General features: G+C 44.9%; 2 protein-coding genes across 3 annotated transcripts; one reads left to right on the top strand and one right to left on the bottom strand.

Annotated features, from left to right (window-relative positions):
• The first annotated feature begins 806 nt into the window (after positions 1–806).
• LOC133909669 (probable Histone-lysine N-methyltransferase ATXR5) lies at positions 807–4809 on the top strand. The gene is made up of 6 exons (XM_062352202.1): positions 807–1262; positions 1415–1507; positions 2847–3070; positions 3149–3249; positions 3560–3772; positions 4159–4809. The coding sequence occupies exons 1-6, from the start codon at positions 824–826 to the stop codon at positions 4316–4318; spliced, it is 1230 nt and encodes a 409-aa protein (XP_062208186.1). The 5' UTR covers positions 807–823; the 3' UTR covers positions 4319–4809.
• Positions 4810–7179: 2370 nt separating this feature from the next.
• Positions 7180–10038, bottom strand: LOC133909670 (uncharacterized). Of its 2 annotated transcripts, none has more exons than XM_062352205.1 (6): positions 9586–10038; positions 9019–9125; positions 8655–8921; positions 8395–8556; positions 7773–7862; positions 7180–7602 (listed from the first exon to the last, which is right to left on the bottom strand). In XM_062352205.1, the coding sequence occupies exons 1-6, from the start codon at positions 9858–9860 to the stop codon at positions 7415–7417; spliced, it is 1089 nt and encodes a 362-aa protein (XP_062208189.1). In that variant the 5' UTR covers positions 9861–10038; the 3' UTR covers positions 7180–7414. The 2 variants fall into 2 exon arrangements, with proteins under 2 accessions (XP_062208189.1, XP_062208187.1); XM_062352203.1 differs by having other exon boundaries at positions 8395–8562; positions 9586–10035.
• Between the last annotated feature and the right edge of the window lie 6115 nt (positions 10039–16153).

Raw genomic sequence — 16153 nt, forward strand, 5'->3', positions numbered from 1 at the left:
TGGTAAAGGGTTTTGCGATTCTGTTGCATTCTCGAAGTGGTTGAAACTTGCAAGTTTACCTTTTTGCATCACAAATGTCATGTGAGCAAATAGTGCCAACCAGCCAGCATGCTCCTGTGCCTGATGAACGTTGTATGTAACTTTTCTAGGAATTACATAACCTCATGTTTAAATATTTTTTGAGTTCCTAATGCAATATCTCTACCTAGCTCTTTGATCTATTCAAAGTTTTTGTGTTTTCCCACGGTGTCCCTAAATTGTTTTTCTAAAAAGAAGTTCTGCATTTCAATTTCCAAAGGAATCCAGGCATGAAGTTAACTCCGTTGATATGGGCGGTTCTTGCACACGATAGCTAAACAAAATTGTCATACATTTTGAAGAAAACAAAACTCTGGTAACATATAGTTTGATCAGACACATTGTCTCATCGTGCATTGTTCTAGCCTCCAACAAGCAGCCAAAAAAGAGGAAATTCGTAAAAAAAGTGCCACAGAAAACTCTGTTGAAAAGACGAAAAATACGTTCCTAAAAAAAGAAAGATACACGAAAAACAAAGGTAGATATGAGAAGGAAAAACCGCGTGCGCCGGTGGTGAAGGGATGGGTGAGAATTATTGCATATAATTGTAGAGAGATAAAGAAGTAGAGAATGAAAGTAATAAACTCTTGTATTAATTTATAAAGTATTTATATATTTATACAAATTAAATAAACATAATAAAAGAATATATCTATTAAAAATACACACCTTCCCAGCTAGAATTACCAACTGTCACCTCCCTCACCTGGAGAGTGACTGGCAGGGGCTGCCTATATATAACACGATGGCGGTGGCTTTCCCGAAGCGAAGCGAGGCGAGTGAGCCCACCGCCCTCGCCACGTCACCACCCCCTTCTTCCACCCCCTCCGCCGCCATGGGCCGCCGCGTGCCATCGTCGACGAGCTCGCCGGAGCTCCGGCGCAAGCGCACGGCGGCGCCTCCCCCCTCTTCCCCTGCGCCACGGCGCTTCTGCTCGATCTCCGACGTCATGCGCCGCTCCCTGCCCGTCGACGCGCCGCCCCCCGTCGCCCGCGCGCGCGAGGCCATCTACAGCAGCATTCTCTGCGACGTGTGCGGCTCCGGCGACCGCGACGAGGAGATGCTCCTCTGCGACGGCTGCGACCGCGGCCGCCACATCTTCTGCCTCCGCCCCATCGCCGCCAGGGTCCCCACCGGCCCCTGGTTCTGCCCCGCCTGCGCCCCGCCCCGCAAGACCATCAAAAGTGCGTCTTTCGAGGCGCTGTGCGAGCTCGATCTCGCCATTTCAATCTTCGCCACTCCTTTCATTTCCATGCTGCTCGCCTTTTGTGGATGGTTGCTTTTTCTCACATTCTCACTGTTTTTCGTGGTGCCTTCTGTTCTGGGGACTTTTTAGGGTTTCCGATGAAGCAGACAAAGATCGTTGATTTCTTCCGGATTCAAAAGGATGACCAGGATGTAGAGGCGGCAAAATGTAGGCTCTCCCAAGGTAATTCCAATTAGCGGAGATCATGAAAAGTGCACCATTGCATTATTGTGAAATGTGAGACCTTTTGTTTTCGTTGCTTGGGTGGATGATCGATGAAACAGCGGCTATGCTATTGGATTGGATTCTGTTAGAGGCCTTAAGCTTTGGCAACATCTGATTATATTGTATTATAAATATTTTATCTAAAATGTGATCATTTTACAGGTCTGATGCACCCGTTAAGAGCTAGCAATAGCAAAAATTCCTGTTAGTATTCCACCTATGGTTTTTTTGGGATGCTCTATTTTTTATTCTCGAATTGTTTGTCTGCATGGCTGGCCACTTGATGCAGTAGTGCCTGCAAATATCTCCACTGAATTGGAATTTCTAGGCAATGAACAATACAATGACCTTACAATATGACGAAATCACTTGCATCATGACTAGATATTGGCGGGAAAACATCATTGAACAAAATTTTTAGTCCGTGTTAATTATGCATGCTTGCATAGTAGTAATGGCAATGTGAGATTGAAACAAATGGTGTGGCTCACTTTGTAGATCATTCAAGTTTGAACGGATTGACCGACTTCCATTTGTGGGATATGTTGCACGTGTACCCTATTGATTATCTTGGTTGCATTCATTTGGCCATAAAAATAGTTCCCGCGTTCCGTAAGAATCCATATTTGCACTGGTCTTATTGCTGAGCACTGGATGTATTAATACCGTGTTATTTATTTATGAGCTGCTCATTTTTCAACACGCTAGCTACGATCCTGTCAAAGCAAATTGAGCCTTAAAGTAGGCTTTTGGTTAAGTTTTAAAACTGTTATCCACGTTGTTAAACCCCATCAGATAATGGGATGGTCCAAAGTGAATTTTCAAGGGTCACTTAAAGGAGTTCAGTAGTTCACAGCGTTAAAAAATTGGGATTATTTTGGTAATAACTTTGTATGTGCCATATATCTCACAGATACTACAAAATGCAAAATCTGGTACAAAAGGTGGCCTGCCATGTTCCATAATATTTTTACTGGATAGGTTACTACACACTACATAGAATAACTAGGAGTATCAAACACACAGCTTCCTTCTAAATATTTTGTTGAAGTTGATGTAGTTATTCACTTAGAAAGTATTTCTTTTGCTTGCTCCTTACGTTTGTTGAGTGCACACTTGTCTTGCGCCTTGTGCCTTAGGCAAGTTAAGGACATAGCGCCTCAAGTACAAGTTAAGGATTCTTTTGTTAGATTCAGACACAAACTGAACTAGTGTTGAATACGTATATGAATCAGATTGTGTATGAATATGCATTTGCTATGGACTTAACGCAAGTAATTTACTTAACCTTGTTTAGATGCTAGGAGGCGACGGAAGCGCTCTCTCGTTATGCACAAGAAGAGGAGGAGGGTACTGCCATTTGTTCCAACTGAAGATAGAGCTAGAAGGCTCAAACAAATGGCTTCTCTAGCCACTGCTTTGACGTCTTCAAAAACAGAGTTCAGTAACGAGTTGACTTACATGCCTGGTATGGCCCCTAGATCTTCCAATCAGGCAAGGCTGGAGGAAGGCGGTATGCAGGTTAGCAAATATTTCGCTCAAAATAATGTTACAATTTGAACCTTTTGTTATTCTAATTTTACATTCTCAACTTTCAAGGTTCTTACCAAAGAGGATAAAGAAACCATTGAACTCTGCAGAACCATGCAACAAAGAGGAGAATGCCCTCCACTTCTTGTGGTTTTTTATTCCCGTGAAGGGTACTTTCTTGACTCAAGACACTCGGATATTTACATTTGGAAAATTCGTGTATATACCATTGAGAATTCGTGGTTCTGCTCGCGTGCCATCCCAAAGTTGCTATTTGTGTGTACGCCTTTGTGTGTATACCACTGGAACTAGTGTGTGCGCCACTGAAAATGGCACACACGCAACTTCCAGTGGCATGCACACAAGTAGCGAGTTTGAGACGGCACCCAAGCAAAACGTCGAATACTCAATGGCATACGCACAAAATATCCTTTACTTTTTCAGTACACAGAAATGAAACTTATGCATAGCTATTTTCAGTTTCACTGTGCAGGCTGATGAGGATATTAAGGATATGACTTTCATCGCTGAATATATTGGGGATGTTGATTATTTGGAGAACAGGGCCAATGATGATTGTGACTGTATAATGACACTTCTTTTGCCAGCAGATCCTTCGAAGAGGCTGGTTATTTGTCCTGACAAACGTGGAAACGTTTCTCGGTTTATTAATGGCATTAATAACCACACTCCGTAAGTAGTTGCTTTTCTGCTTGTAGGGTCAGTTTTCAGTTGTTGCATTGTGCTGTGATAGATTCTACTTCCAACAAAATTTTGTTGCTATGGATCCAAAAAAGATGCTTTCAGCTAGCTCCTTGGCTGCTTTTATTCGTAAGTAGAAAAAGGAAAGTGCTTTCGAAATGCCACCGCAACGCCAAACGGAGCCTTAATTTTGTTAAATGAGCTAGATGTATCTGTATGCTATGGTCAGCATTTGCATGTTAGTTGTCTATTATTTTGTAGCAATTCATTTTTATGCCTTCTGCCTTGCAGAACTTGTTGTAAATAATTCAATGTTCTCTACCTCAAAGAAAGGAAGCCTACTGTATTCTAAGTTTGAAACTATTAAATTCTTGCAGGGATGGCAAAAAGAAGCAGAATGTCAAATGTGTCCGGTACGACATTGATGGGGAGAGCCATGTCTTGTTGATCGCCTGCCGTGATATAGCTTGTGGTGAAAAGCTATATTATGATTACAATGGATACGAGTATGCGTACCCTACTCATCATTTCCTCTAACTTAACCCTAATTTTTTTGACCTGCCCAATATTAAGGAGTCTGGGCAAAATAGGGCTTATTGGCAATATTTCCAGTTTTGCCACCAAAATCCAATAATTTATATACTGCCTGTTGGTACAAATGACAAATTTAATCCAATTTTCAGAAGAGATCCTATTTGACAGAAATTGATAGGTGCTGGGGACTGGTAGTGAAGGAATATCTTCATTCAGTTGTGGAGCCAAGAGGAATCTTCGGTGTTCCTGCTCTCAAGATGCATCTTCTCATTCGTATTTTATTTTTTATTCAGGGATTCACATCCCTTTTGTGAGAGTAAATATTTGTGTGTGTGTCTATTTATAAGAGTGTTGTAGTAGAACTAACTGTTCCTGGTTAGAGGCACATTTCAAATTGAAAGAAAACTTATGTTCTCTTGCAAATTGTGTGGCCATCGGTTTGGCTTTATTGTTGTTAAATGTGGATGCAATTGTCCCCATCCTTGTCAGTTCATCGTCCTCTATGCTCGAAACTGTGGGTATGGTTGTTGTGATTTTCTTTCTTCCTGGTGGGAGAACTGTTCTGGAGCAAAGAGTGAGTCATACACACACAACTTGGGAGAAGATTTTTTTTTTTTTTTACAGCCGGGTCCTTTTTACCTAGGATTTTACTTGGAAGTTTTTTATAGGAGGAGATGCGGGAGGGGGGAATCGAAACCTCCCGGCTCACCACGCACATGTGGGTGTTGCCAATCGAACTTGGGGGAAGATGGAGGAGCGAGTAATCATATTCAGCATCGACACAGGGTAGGGTATTCAGCTGTATAATTAGCAGCTCATTTGCTGCTATGTAGTTCAGCAGGAGCCGTTGAAGAGGAGGTTGTGTTGTGTACATTTGCTCTGGCCCGGTAGAATCTAGCTTGGCTAGATCAGATGTGGGCAGGCACCTGACACTGTGCTGAATACCTTGTTTCGCCTCGTATTTTAATGGGTAAAATGCAAAAAAATCTCAAAAGTTAGTCTGGTTTTGAATCTCCAGAAGTTGTTTTGTGGGAAAAAAAAAAGTCAGTTGGGTTTTGAGATTCCATCTAGAATTCAAAAGATTTGAATTTGATTGAAATTCAGCTGAAATGAATATAAGAATTAGATCCAAATCTCTACTCAAAGAACTATAAAAACAATTAAACCAAAATACATATGCTCAATTTATTGCAAGAATTAATTTAAAATTTAATTTGGTGCTCTTTGAAATACTTAACCAAAATAATATATTTGAATATATACATACATGTGTATGTATATTTTTTTTTATTTTATGTTGGTTTAATAATTAGAATTTTTTTAAAAAAGAAAGGATTTTGACTATTTTCTAAATAATTAGAATTTAGTATTTAGAAAATAGTCAAAATTCACTCTTTTTTTTAAAAAAAAAACCCAATTATTAAACCAACATAAAATTAATGATATATATATATATATATGTGTGTGTGTGTGTGTGTGTGTGTGTGTGTGTGTGTGTGTGTGTGTGTGTGTGTGTGTGTTGTATGTATATTATGTGCCTAGGTGTAACTGCAGTTCACGTTGCGCCTAGCCACTCAACGAGCCTGTTTCTCCTTATGCGCCCCGGTCGAGCCAACTCCCTCCCTGCGCTCCCCGACCGAGCCTTCCTCCCTCCCACGCGCTCTCGACCGAGCCAGGAGTTACGTCCATATAAGTCACCAGTTGCGCTTTGTGTTATACTACAGTTACAACCTGTGTTATAGTGTGATTTAGAAACAGCCGAGTTACAATATGCTTAATAACATAGTTACAATACGGTAGATACCCCAGTTATGATCTCAAAAGCAGTATAGTTGCGATTCACAAGAAATATCAATTACTACAAGAATTACGTCCATATAAATCACCAGTTGCGTTTTGTACAATACTGTAGTTACTGATAATTGGTACGTTGTGTTTGTAGTAACTGGTATACTATGTTGATAGTAACTGATATACTGTGTTTGTAGTAACTAGTATACTGTGTTGGTAGTAATTACATTGCCTTACATATTGTAACTACCTTGCATTTTGATGTTACAACTATCCTGCCTAAATGTGTTCAAAATCCTGAATGTTTTGATTGTAACCAGTGTACTATCCTGGTAGTAACTGGTCTCACTCTCGTATAGCACGAGATCAGTGGGTTGCGGTCGGGGATTGCGTGAGAGATCGGTGCGGCATCGGTCAGGGAGGTGCAAGGGTGGAAGCTGCGTTGATCATAGTCATGCGGGGATTGGTTGGGCGCGGTCAGGGATTGGTACGCGGGATCGGTGGTGCGCGACGCAACGACAATCTAATCTACGCCTAAGCGCAGATTAGACTCGCCGTATACATGTATGTATATATTCAAATATATTATTTTGATTAAGTATTTCAAAGAGCATTAAATTAAATTCTAAATTAATCCTTACAATAAATTAAACATATGCATTTTGATTTAATTATTTTTATAGTTCTCCAAGTGAAGATTTAAATCTAATTCTTATATTCATTTCAGCTAAATTTCAATCAAATTTAAAAAAAAATTGAATTCTGAGGGGAACCTCAAAACGAGACTGACTTTTGAGGGAGAGGGGGTTTGCAACAAAATAACTTCTAGAGAAGAATCTCAAAACCAAACTGACTTTGAGGGTTTGTATTTTTCCCTATTTTAATGCCTGACTGGTTGGCACGGTGAATGGATCCTAGCCCGAAGAGCCGAGATGCGGCCACCAGGTGGCGAGGGAGACAGAGATGCACCGTTCATGGACTTGACAATCTGAAGAGGATCCGCCCCAGCTCTACATCTTGTGACGGAAATACGGTGCTTAGCATTTCGTTTCAGGGCAATCACGGTCTACCAGTTCAGTGCGGCATGCTCAGCATACCCATCACCATTCAAATACTGGAACTGATACACCATTGTGTGTGTTCGACATGATTGTGTGATGCGACCTGATCACATCTTCATGGCTTCATGCCATTCTCAGCTCCCTCGGAATGAACATATAACCAGGTAAAGAGAACAAGTGTCTAAACACCCACGCAACAAAATCGTAGACGTGATGGTCGCGAGCAGCCATAGCAACAGACTCGAGATCAATCTGAGCCCCAAGCCTCGTCACGCATTGCTTGTCGAGCGGTGATACGATTCCTTCTCTCTTCCTCTTGTTTCTTCAGCTCATCTGAGCCAAAGTTTGAGAACTGCCTTAAACCCATCCCATGAGCAATTAGCCTTTGAGCTGTTCGTGCAGATGTCTTTGGCCTTGGCTTGGGCGGTTCTAGGTCTGCAACAACGCAAGAGCAACTTAGTAAGCAATACATTCTTGACAAGATCACAAAATCCAGATACAAGCTATAATACACACATCATCCACAGATACAAGAGCAACACGAAAAGAACCATCACAAGGCACAAAGTTATTTGCTCGAGAAAAAAAATGGCACAAGTTGTTACCTCTACCATCTATTTTTGTCAACAGATCATCATCCTCCTTTAGTGACCGCACTTTGTATCTTGGAGATACGCAAGCTTGCGCCTCATTAGCTACAAGTTAATTAGCAAGGTTGCAGGAATCAGAATGGACAGAATAAACCTATAAGCACAAGAATGGTGGATGGCTTGACATTTCATATCATCTGCATGTATTTCTAGCCTAACAGAATGGAACAACAGAGAATCAGCACAAAATATAAAATTTAAAACAATTAACTATTAAATATGGCAAAATGTACATCCTTTTGTCTACATTGGACTTCACAAAGTATGATGTTTCACTCCCGCCTACTTACCAATTTAGAACATATATCATGAGGAGATGAAGTGACTTGCAAACAAAATGATAGAAAATAGCTGTGCTTTAGGGATGGAGTTCTGGCAAGACCACCTAACATTTTAGTTCACAAGTTCCTTCTCTCCGATAACTATGCATGTCTAGTTCAACACATTTGACGTCAGAATTTGTATCCAACGGAGGAGGGGAGGGGGGGGGGGTTGTTGCTACCTCTCTCGACAGATCATGCCATAAGAATGAACAGTACCCAACGCTAGTTAGAAATAGCTGTAAGAATCAAATTACCAGCTGATGGAGTCTGGAAGACTGCAAGCGCAGAAGTATCATTAACCCAGCGAATGGCAACTCCATGGTCCCCAAACTTCTCAAAAATCTTTTCCAAATCTATTGTGCGCGTGCTAGGTGAAAAGTCATAAAGAACAAGGACATGCCTTGTCCCAAATTGTGCTGCAGCTACAAAACCAAACCAAAGAATAAGTCTTCCATTAACTCACAATGAACAAGCTAACTAAACAAATAAAGATGGATATTCTGAATACTTGTACCAGCTTTGTTCCCCCGCTCATTCAAATGGCCCTTTGATCCACTCTGAGGACTAGACTCCTTGTCATCCAAATCTCTTTCCGAACCACACTGGTCACTGTACAGAACACTCTTATCGTAAAGAAATGAACCCCTCCCTCTCCTTTTGGGTCCTGAAGATAGGGCGCTACTTTTCTCCGAAGAGCTACATGAAGACACCCTTGCTTCTTGCTCCAGGGAGCGCACTAGTGTATCATCATGTGCGCCACGATCTGCAATAGCCTCCCAATCTGCAAGCATCAAAGAAAGAATGCAAGATCTTATAATTCTCGGTTTGGTCTGATCATTGTCCAAGATAACTAGCTGGGGCACCCTATGCAACAATACCATCCTCTTCCTCTTCATTGTTCTTTTCAAGATTATCTGAGACTTCAGAGTCCTTTGAACCAATAGCTCCCTCCTCTGAAGATGATTTCTCAGCCGCCTCATGATCCCTTCGATACACGAAACAAAACAAACAGAAGTTAGGCAGGTGGCCCAAAGAGTAGAGTGTACATCAGGCCAACTAACTGAGAGAGTCAAACTAGAACACAGCCTCCTAGTCGTTTTGATGCTAACTAGACACATCATATTTTGCAACTGAATCTTGGGTGTCAGAAGTAACAGCCAAGACCCAACCTAATCACGCAGAGAAATGGATTAACCAGATAGTCAAGTACCAGCTAATAGACTAGAGAAAGATTCGGATGCTAAAGAGTAATCCAGAAGTGACTGATCAATCCTTCGTGATCTTACATCACAATTCACATTAAAATGATATGCACCCAATGAACCTAACTCTAACAGTAATCTAGCCAACCAATAAGCAGTTGAACAAATTGCACGAAGCAAATACCCCAACCAAGAACCGGAGAAGCATCGGGGTTAAAGGCAAAGATAAGAAGGGGAGCAAACCCTAAGGGCCCGGGGGCTGCGGCGAGGGATCGGAGGACGATGGCGCGGGCGCGGAGGTCGTCCGCGCGGAGAGTATTGCCGCGGGAGGCGTGGAGTCCGGCGAGGTCGCCGAGCGCCGCGGCAAGGCGAAGGTCGCCGCCCGACGGAGGAGCGGAGGAGGAGGCTGCGGCCGTGGAGAGGTTAGAAACGACGGATTCGAGGAGGGAGATGGCTCCGTGGACATCGCCGGCGTCAACCAGGTCGTCCACCTCCTCCGTCCAACGGGGGGCGTCCATATTAGACTGGGCGGAGGAAGCGGGCTTGGACTTGGACCATGCTAGCAAGCTAGGGTCTGGAAGACTGAGCGCCGGCCGGTGAAGGAAGACACACCCGCCGCCGCCGCCGCCGCCGCCGCCGGGTGGAAGTGGAGGATGTTGAAGGAAGAAGGAGCGACAAGTGGAATCCCTGTTATATGTCCAAATTTGATTAACATTTGGTAATATGTCCGAACTTAATTATCTCTGACCATATGTCTCGTATAATTAACTTTAGTTTTTATGAGACATATGATAAACTTTGTTATAAACAGTTGGATTAAAATGGACGCTAAATTCTATTAACATTTGGTTGGTTTTGAGAGGTCATGCCTATGTTGGACAGTCATTTGTGCTTGTACTTCAATTTGAACATCTTATTACTAGATGGTTTTAAGAGAAAAGTAGTTGCAATAGCTATATTTGAAGAAGAGCCTATATATATGAGCTCTCTCTTTATATCCTGAGTGAGATTTGAATGTGTTTAAGCCTACACTATGCATCGCTTTTGCCTTTTATTTCACTGTTCTTAGCTTGTTCAAGTGAAGGCCTTAGCTTGTTGGTCCAAAGCCATTAGCTAACCTCCCTAGCTCGTGTCATCCATACGGCCACACCTATATTCTTCTCAACCAGCAAGCGAGCACTGAGGGGTTGTTTGGTTCTCGTCTCTAAAAAGCTAAGTTAAAATTTAACCGTACTAAAATTAAGCTCATACTAAAATGTGGTTGTATCAAATAATATTTAGTTTGAGATAAAATAAAAAATTTGACCGGTCACAAATCAAAACGCTTATTTTAGGCGTTAAAATCTTACATTGCTTTGTTATAGATTTTTTTTTAATTACTCGTTTTCCCATCTACGAGCACATGGTCAGCCATTTAAGGGGTTTGATTCATTTCGGATACTCCTTCACACCCACTTCCAATATCTTCGAACTTCCAAATATATCGAGTGTCGTTTTATTTCTCAACAAAGTGTAGTTTCCATTTTTCACATTTCTTTTAAAAGAATGTGTTTCCCACTTTTCACATTTCTTTAAAACAATTTAATTCCCACTTTTCACATTTCTTTAAAAGAATGTGGTTTCCACTTCTCCCTTCTCTTCCCCCTCTTCTCTTCTTTTGTTGGAATATATATCGAACATGTATACAAAGTCAGTTACGGATAGATTTAAGTTGTAATTGGGTAGGAATAAGAAAAGAGTTGTAGTCAGGTTTTTGTTTTCGGATATATAAATATTGGGCACCACCTGTGTAACAGCGGGACGACAACAGATTATATGGGGAGGAGCGTCCGTAGTCGTGCCCTGAGGATATAGATAAGATGGTCGAACCTAGTTAAAAAATATCATATTTTGGTGTGTTGATCTTGTGTTAGGCTTGTCGATCTTGGTGTGCTTTCATTAAAACATTAACAAGTGGTAACCAGAGCTATGGAGAAAAATCAAGGGAAGACACGAGGAGATATTTCACATCGCGTAAATCTTGCACGGTCCAAGGAGAAACATGGCGCAAGGTGGAGCATGATGGCAATCGACAATTCGATCAGTGGATTTGGACACTTTGAACGCGATGGCTTGAACCGTCTGATGAGCTACATCAACAGGGATCCGTCCAAACGTGAAGATTGGGTTGATGGCGGCTGTAAACTGCTGTTCGATAAGGGTCGGTCAGAACTGACGGCCAAGTTTGATGGCGGCTGGAAGACGATTCGATCGATGGATTTAGACATTTCGAATGTGTCCGCTCGAACCATCCGATAAGCTGCATCAATGGGGATCCATTCAAACGTGGAGATCGGATTGATGGTGGCTGGAGACTACTGTTCGATAAAGGTCAGTCAGATATGATACTTAGATTTGACGGTGCGGCTGGAAGACGACGCGAAGAGATGCAGCGGCTTCGACTCGTGATTTGATTGACGAGCAGACCATTAAGATCACAGCGGCTATTGCGTGCTCAAGATAGAGCAACGACCATGTTGAAGAAAGTCATAGTGGACTTTTGGAGATTCACGGAGGCGTTTGAGAGTTGCTGGCGCGAAGGGTGCATGAATGCAATGTGTAGATGTGTACGTCGGGCACGGCGGATGTGACGTGTGCGGTGGCGGTTGCGCTGGAGATGCGGCGGGCGCTGGCTCGGTGGCGGTGGAGCCGAACCGTGGGGGTGGTGGCGTTCCTGCCGGCGCTGGGTCCGAGGCTCAGGCGCAGGCGGATGGAGCGATAGCACGTGCGGCACGCCGGCGTTGATCGCGACAACGCAGATCGGCTTCGAGGTGTGGCCACCGGCTGTTCTTTGCAAGTGATTTTTCTTCGTGAAGCATAGTCACATGCATTGGGCTAGGAGCTGTGCGTGCGTTGGGGCTTAGAGGGAAGGCCATGGACAGCAATCGGAACAGAGGTGACACTGCACGGTGGTATGGTATGGTGAGCTGGGAATGGCGATTGCAGCAGGAGATGGAGGAGGGTGGGGCAGGGTGTGAGGTGATGGGACGAAGAAGAACCGCGACTAAGGAGGAGTTGCCCCCAAAATAAAATGTGCAGGCCACACTTCCTGTTGTTATTTGTTTCCTTCCTAATCGAGCTTTTGTACAGCTAGAGATGCAAATGACAGCAAAGAGTATTGATTCTGATTTTCATTGAGCACCTGCGTGTCGACCAACACCATAAACGGTCACTTTCCTGAGGCAACGCAATGCCGATGAGACACGAGATTTCACTGATATAGTACTTATCGACTTGCCTGACAAGGTTGCAATTTTTTTCTTCGATTTTATCTTTCTTACAGTGCTGTCCAGCCGCAAATGACTACGGAAAGTATTAATTCGGATTTTCATTTAGTGGCTGCATGTCATCATGTGCGTAAACGATTGCTATGTTGGTGCAATGTTGGATTACAATTTACAATCTGCATCCATTGTTTTTTTAAAGTCGTTTTACTCACTTCCGGTTTTGATTCTCATTAGAGGAAGCAACTATTTGTGTTTCGTTCTAATCCTACGCCCTAACAATCTGTTTGTCCTGTGGAGCTGGCAGCATGTCGTCGTCGTCGGTGCCGGCCAGGCCGGAGAACGTCGCCGCCGCCGCGACTGCCGCGAGCAACACATTCCACGTGCTTAACTCTAGCAGCGGGGCCGGGGGGCATGCGAACGCCGGGGTGTATGTGCGGTCTCCGCAAGCCGCCGCGTTGCGTTCACCACCGGTGCGCGCCTTCACCAGCTACAGCTATCCAACCACCGTGGCGGCGCGTCCTCCCAGTGGAGCGATAGCGCCGCAGATGCTGCAGCAGCTTATGATCTTGGCTGGCTGGGGTCCCCGCCCGCCATGGGTCCAAAACTACCCGTACATGTCGCCGCAGGGCCAGCCGCTGCTCCCCTCCGGGAGAGCCTCCGGACCCAGTAGGGCGCCGTCGTTCGCGCCCGGGACGCCGGGAGCCAGTTGCAGCGGCGTTGGCGGAAGAGGACCCGCCAACGCTCAAAGCAGTGCCGCCGCCGGCAGGTACGGACGCGGAGGTAGCAGCGCAGGCCGCGGCAAACCGGCAAATGTGAGGCCGCTTCAGATTACTGCCGCTGCTACCGGCGCCGGAGCTAGCAAGAAGAAGGCGTCGACGGCCGGCCGCGGCAATGCAGGTGACGCGGTGCAACGCCTGCCCCCTGTGCTCGCAATGCCGACTGCTGCTGGTGCCCAAAGGAAGGTTGCCCCCGCGGCAAATGGCCGCGTCCGGAAGCGCGCGCCCAAGGACAAGGAGAGCGACAATCCAACCGGACTCAAGAAGCCGAGGCAGAGGGTCGCCGGCAAGCAGCGTCCGGCTGGCAACGACGCCGTTGCGGCTGACGCGAACCACGTCGTCGACAGCCAGACGGGCCTGACAAAATCCGGCCCGAATCCGGACGCGCAAAGTAACGATCTTCAGATCGTCTCCGCTTCGCCGCCGCCAACGCCAAGCAACTGCAGGAAGAGGAAGAACACTGCCGCCGCCCCCTCGCCGAGAAGCGGCAGGTGCAGCCTGGCCGCCAGGAGGAGCAGCACGGGCGTGGCAGCGCCGGCGAAGAAGCACACAATACTGACTTGGCTGATCGACGCCGGCTTCCTGGACGACAAAGGGAAGGTGTTCTACGTGCCAGGAGACAACGGCGCCGAGAAGGTCATCTCGGGCGCGGTCACCAGGACGGGCGTCCACTGCAGCTGCTGCGACGCCATCGTGCCGCTGCCGGTGTTCGAGTCACACGCCGGCCGCGAGCCCGGGCAGCAGCCGTGGGATAAGCTCCTGCTCACTTCCGGGAAGCCCATCCTGCGGTGCATGCAGGAGGCGTGGGAGAAGGAGAGGGTGAGGACCTTCCAGGCGCAGGAGAAGGTGAGAGCCGCTCTGGAGCAGGAGAAGGAGAAGAGCTCGCAGGCGGCCAAGAGGAAGCTCCTCGCGAAGCAGAAGAAGGGAGTTGTCGAAAGGATCATGTCTCCAAGGATGAAGACGAAAGCAGGCGAGAAGGATTCCAATGACGACGCCTGCGGCGTCTGCGCCGACGGCGGGGAGCTGGTCTGCTGCGACAGCTGCCCCTCCACCTTCCACCCTGAGTGCCTCGCTATGAAGGTAACATGCACCAGCGTCTGAATTGATCTGCTCTCTTTGATCAGCACGTTCTGTTGGTCTGAATCAATGTTGGTTGCATACGTACTGATAGCAGTGCAAAATTATAATCTCATGTAGCTGATGCTACTGTCTTATTTCAGGTCCCTGAAGGCTCATGGGTCTGCCACTACTGCCGATGCATGTTGTGCATGGCAAATGATGATCAAGGCCTGTCCACATGCCAACAATGTACTCGCAAGTGTAAGCATCTCCTTCATCGTCTCATTTAGTTCTCATGCTGTTCTCTGCTGTTTTCTGAAGAGGAACTGATGGAGTACACTGGCAACTCCTCTGCAGATCATCAGCGCTGCCGTCCATTGCTCAATAATGGGCGCGACATCGGTGCGTACTGTAGCAAAACCTGCAACAAGGTGAGCACTTGTGGATATACTACTTCCATTGTATGTGCTAGCAACTGCATTTGTATGTGCTGTATGCCTGTATCTGTTTCTAGTTTCCAATGAGAGTGCTAGAGTATGTCAAAACAAAAATTATTCAGGCTTTATTTGTTGCCCTACAATTTAACTAGTTTTATTCTTGTTAAACCGAATACCGAGCCTTTTATTTTTGGATTTTCAGCTGTGTGCTCAGCTATCAGATATGATAGGAGTAACGAACCGTACTGAAGATGGTTTCTCATGGGCTCTCTTGAAGATTCAGAAAGACGAACCAGCCAGTTCCCAGGACATGCCTGTCGTTCTTGAATGCAATGTGAAGCTTGCAGTGGCGCTTGGTGTGCTAAATGAGTGCTTTAATCCAGTGAAAGATCGAAGAACTAAGATTGATATGCTCCATCAAGCTGTTTTTAGCCTAGGGTAAGTTCAGTCAGTGTTGGGGATCAGCAGTAACAGTACTACTGCTATAAACGGACGAATCAAATCTGGCTTTCCGAATCGTTAAAAAAAAATTCGTGCTTGAACAGATCGGAGTTTAAACGACTAAGCTACCAAGGATTCTACACCATTATTCTAGAGAAGGATGGAGAAATCATTTCGGCAGCCTTGCTGAGGTTTGGGTTCAGATTTTTCTCTTTATAGTTTTTATTCCATTGGTAGTTTCTTACAAGTTTGTTAATTTTTTACTCGTCTATGTTTACCAGGATTGACTTAGTACAGTCAATGGCTCAATGCCACTAACTGCATTTTTTTAGTGGAAAGTAGAGCTTTATTCATCATTTGTAGCCATGTTTACATCAAGAAATACAGGAGGGGAGCCTAGCCAAACATATTAGCCTCCCTATTTGAACCCCTACCTTTGTGCACAAACTGCGCACAATCAAAACTTCTCTTAGATGATGACTCTTCAAGACATTCAACAGAGAGCCAGTAACTGCGTGATTGGCTGCATTTTGTTGCATTGTCAAATTGTCCCTTACCCAGTTGAGATGGGACTCGTTTGGACCACTTTCTGCTCATCTCTGGGTTTAGTGTATTTGTTTTTGGCTCTATGATTGGTGGACTGAAAAAGACTAAGAACCCTTTACTTACTCATCAGCTCAGAATTCAGAAAGAGAATGGTCGATTTTGTACACTAGACCAACATAAGTTCAAATTTTGTGCAGTAGCCTATTTTTTTCCTGCTGCCCTATGCTTGACCGCATGTCAATTGTGCAAAAGCTTGAGTAAGGGTAATGCAGTGCGATTGCTATCA

Source organism: Phragmites australis, chromosome 2, assembly GCF_958298935.1.
Source record: "Phragmites australis chromosome 2, lpPhrAust1.1, whole genome shotgun sequence".
Classification (NCBI taxonomy): Eukaryota; Viridiplantae; Streptophyta; class Magnoliopsida; order Poales; family Poaceae; genus Phragmites; species Phragmites australis.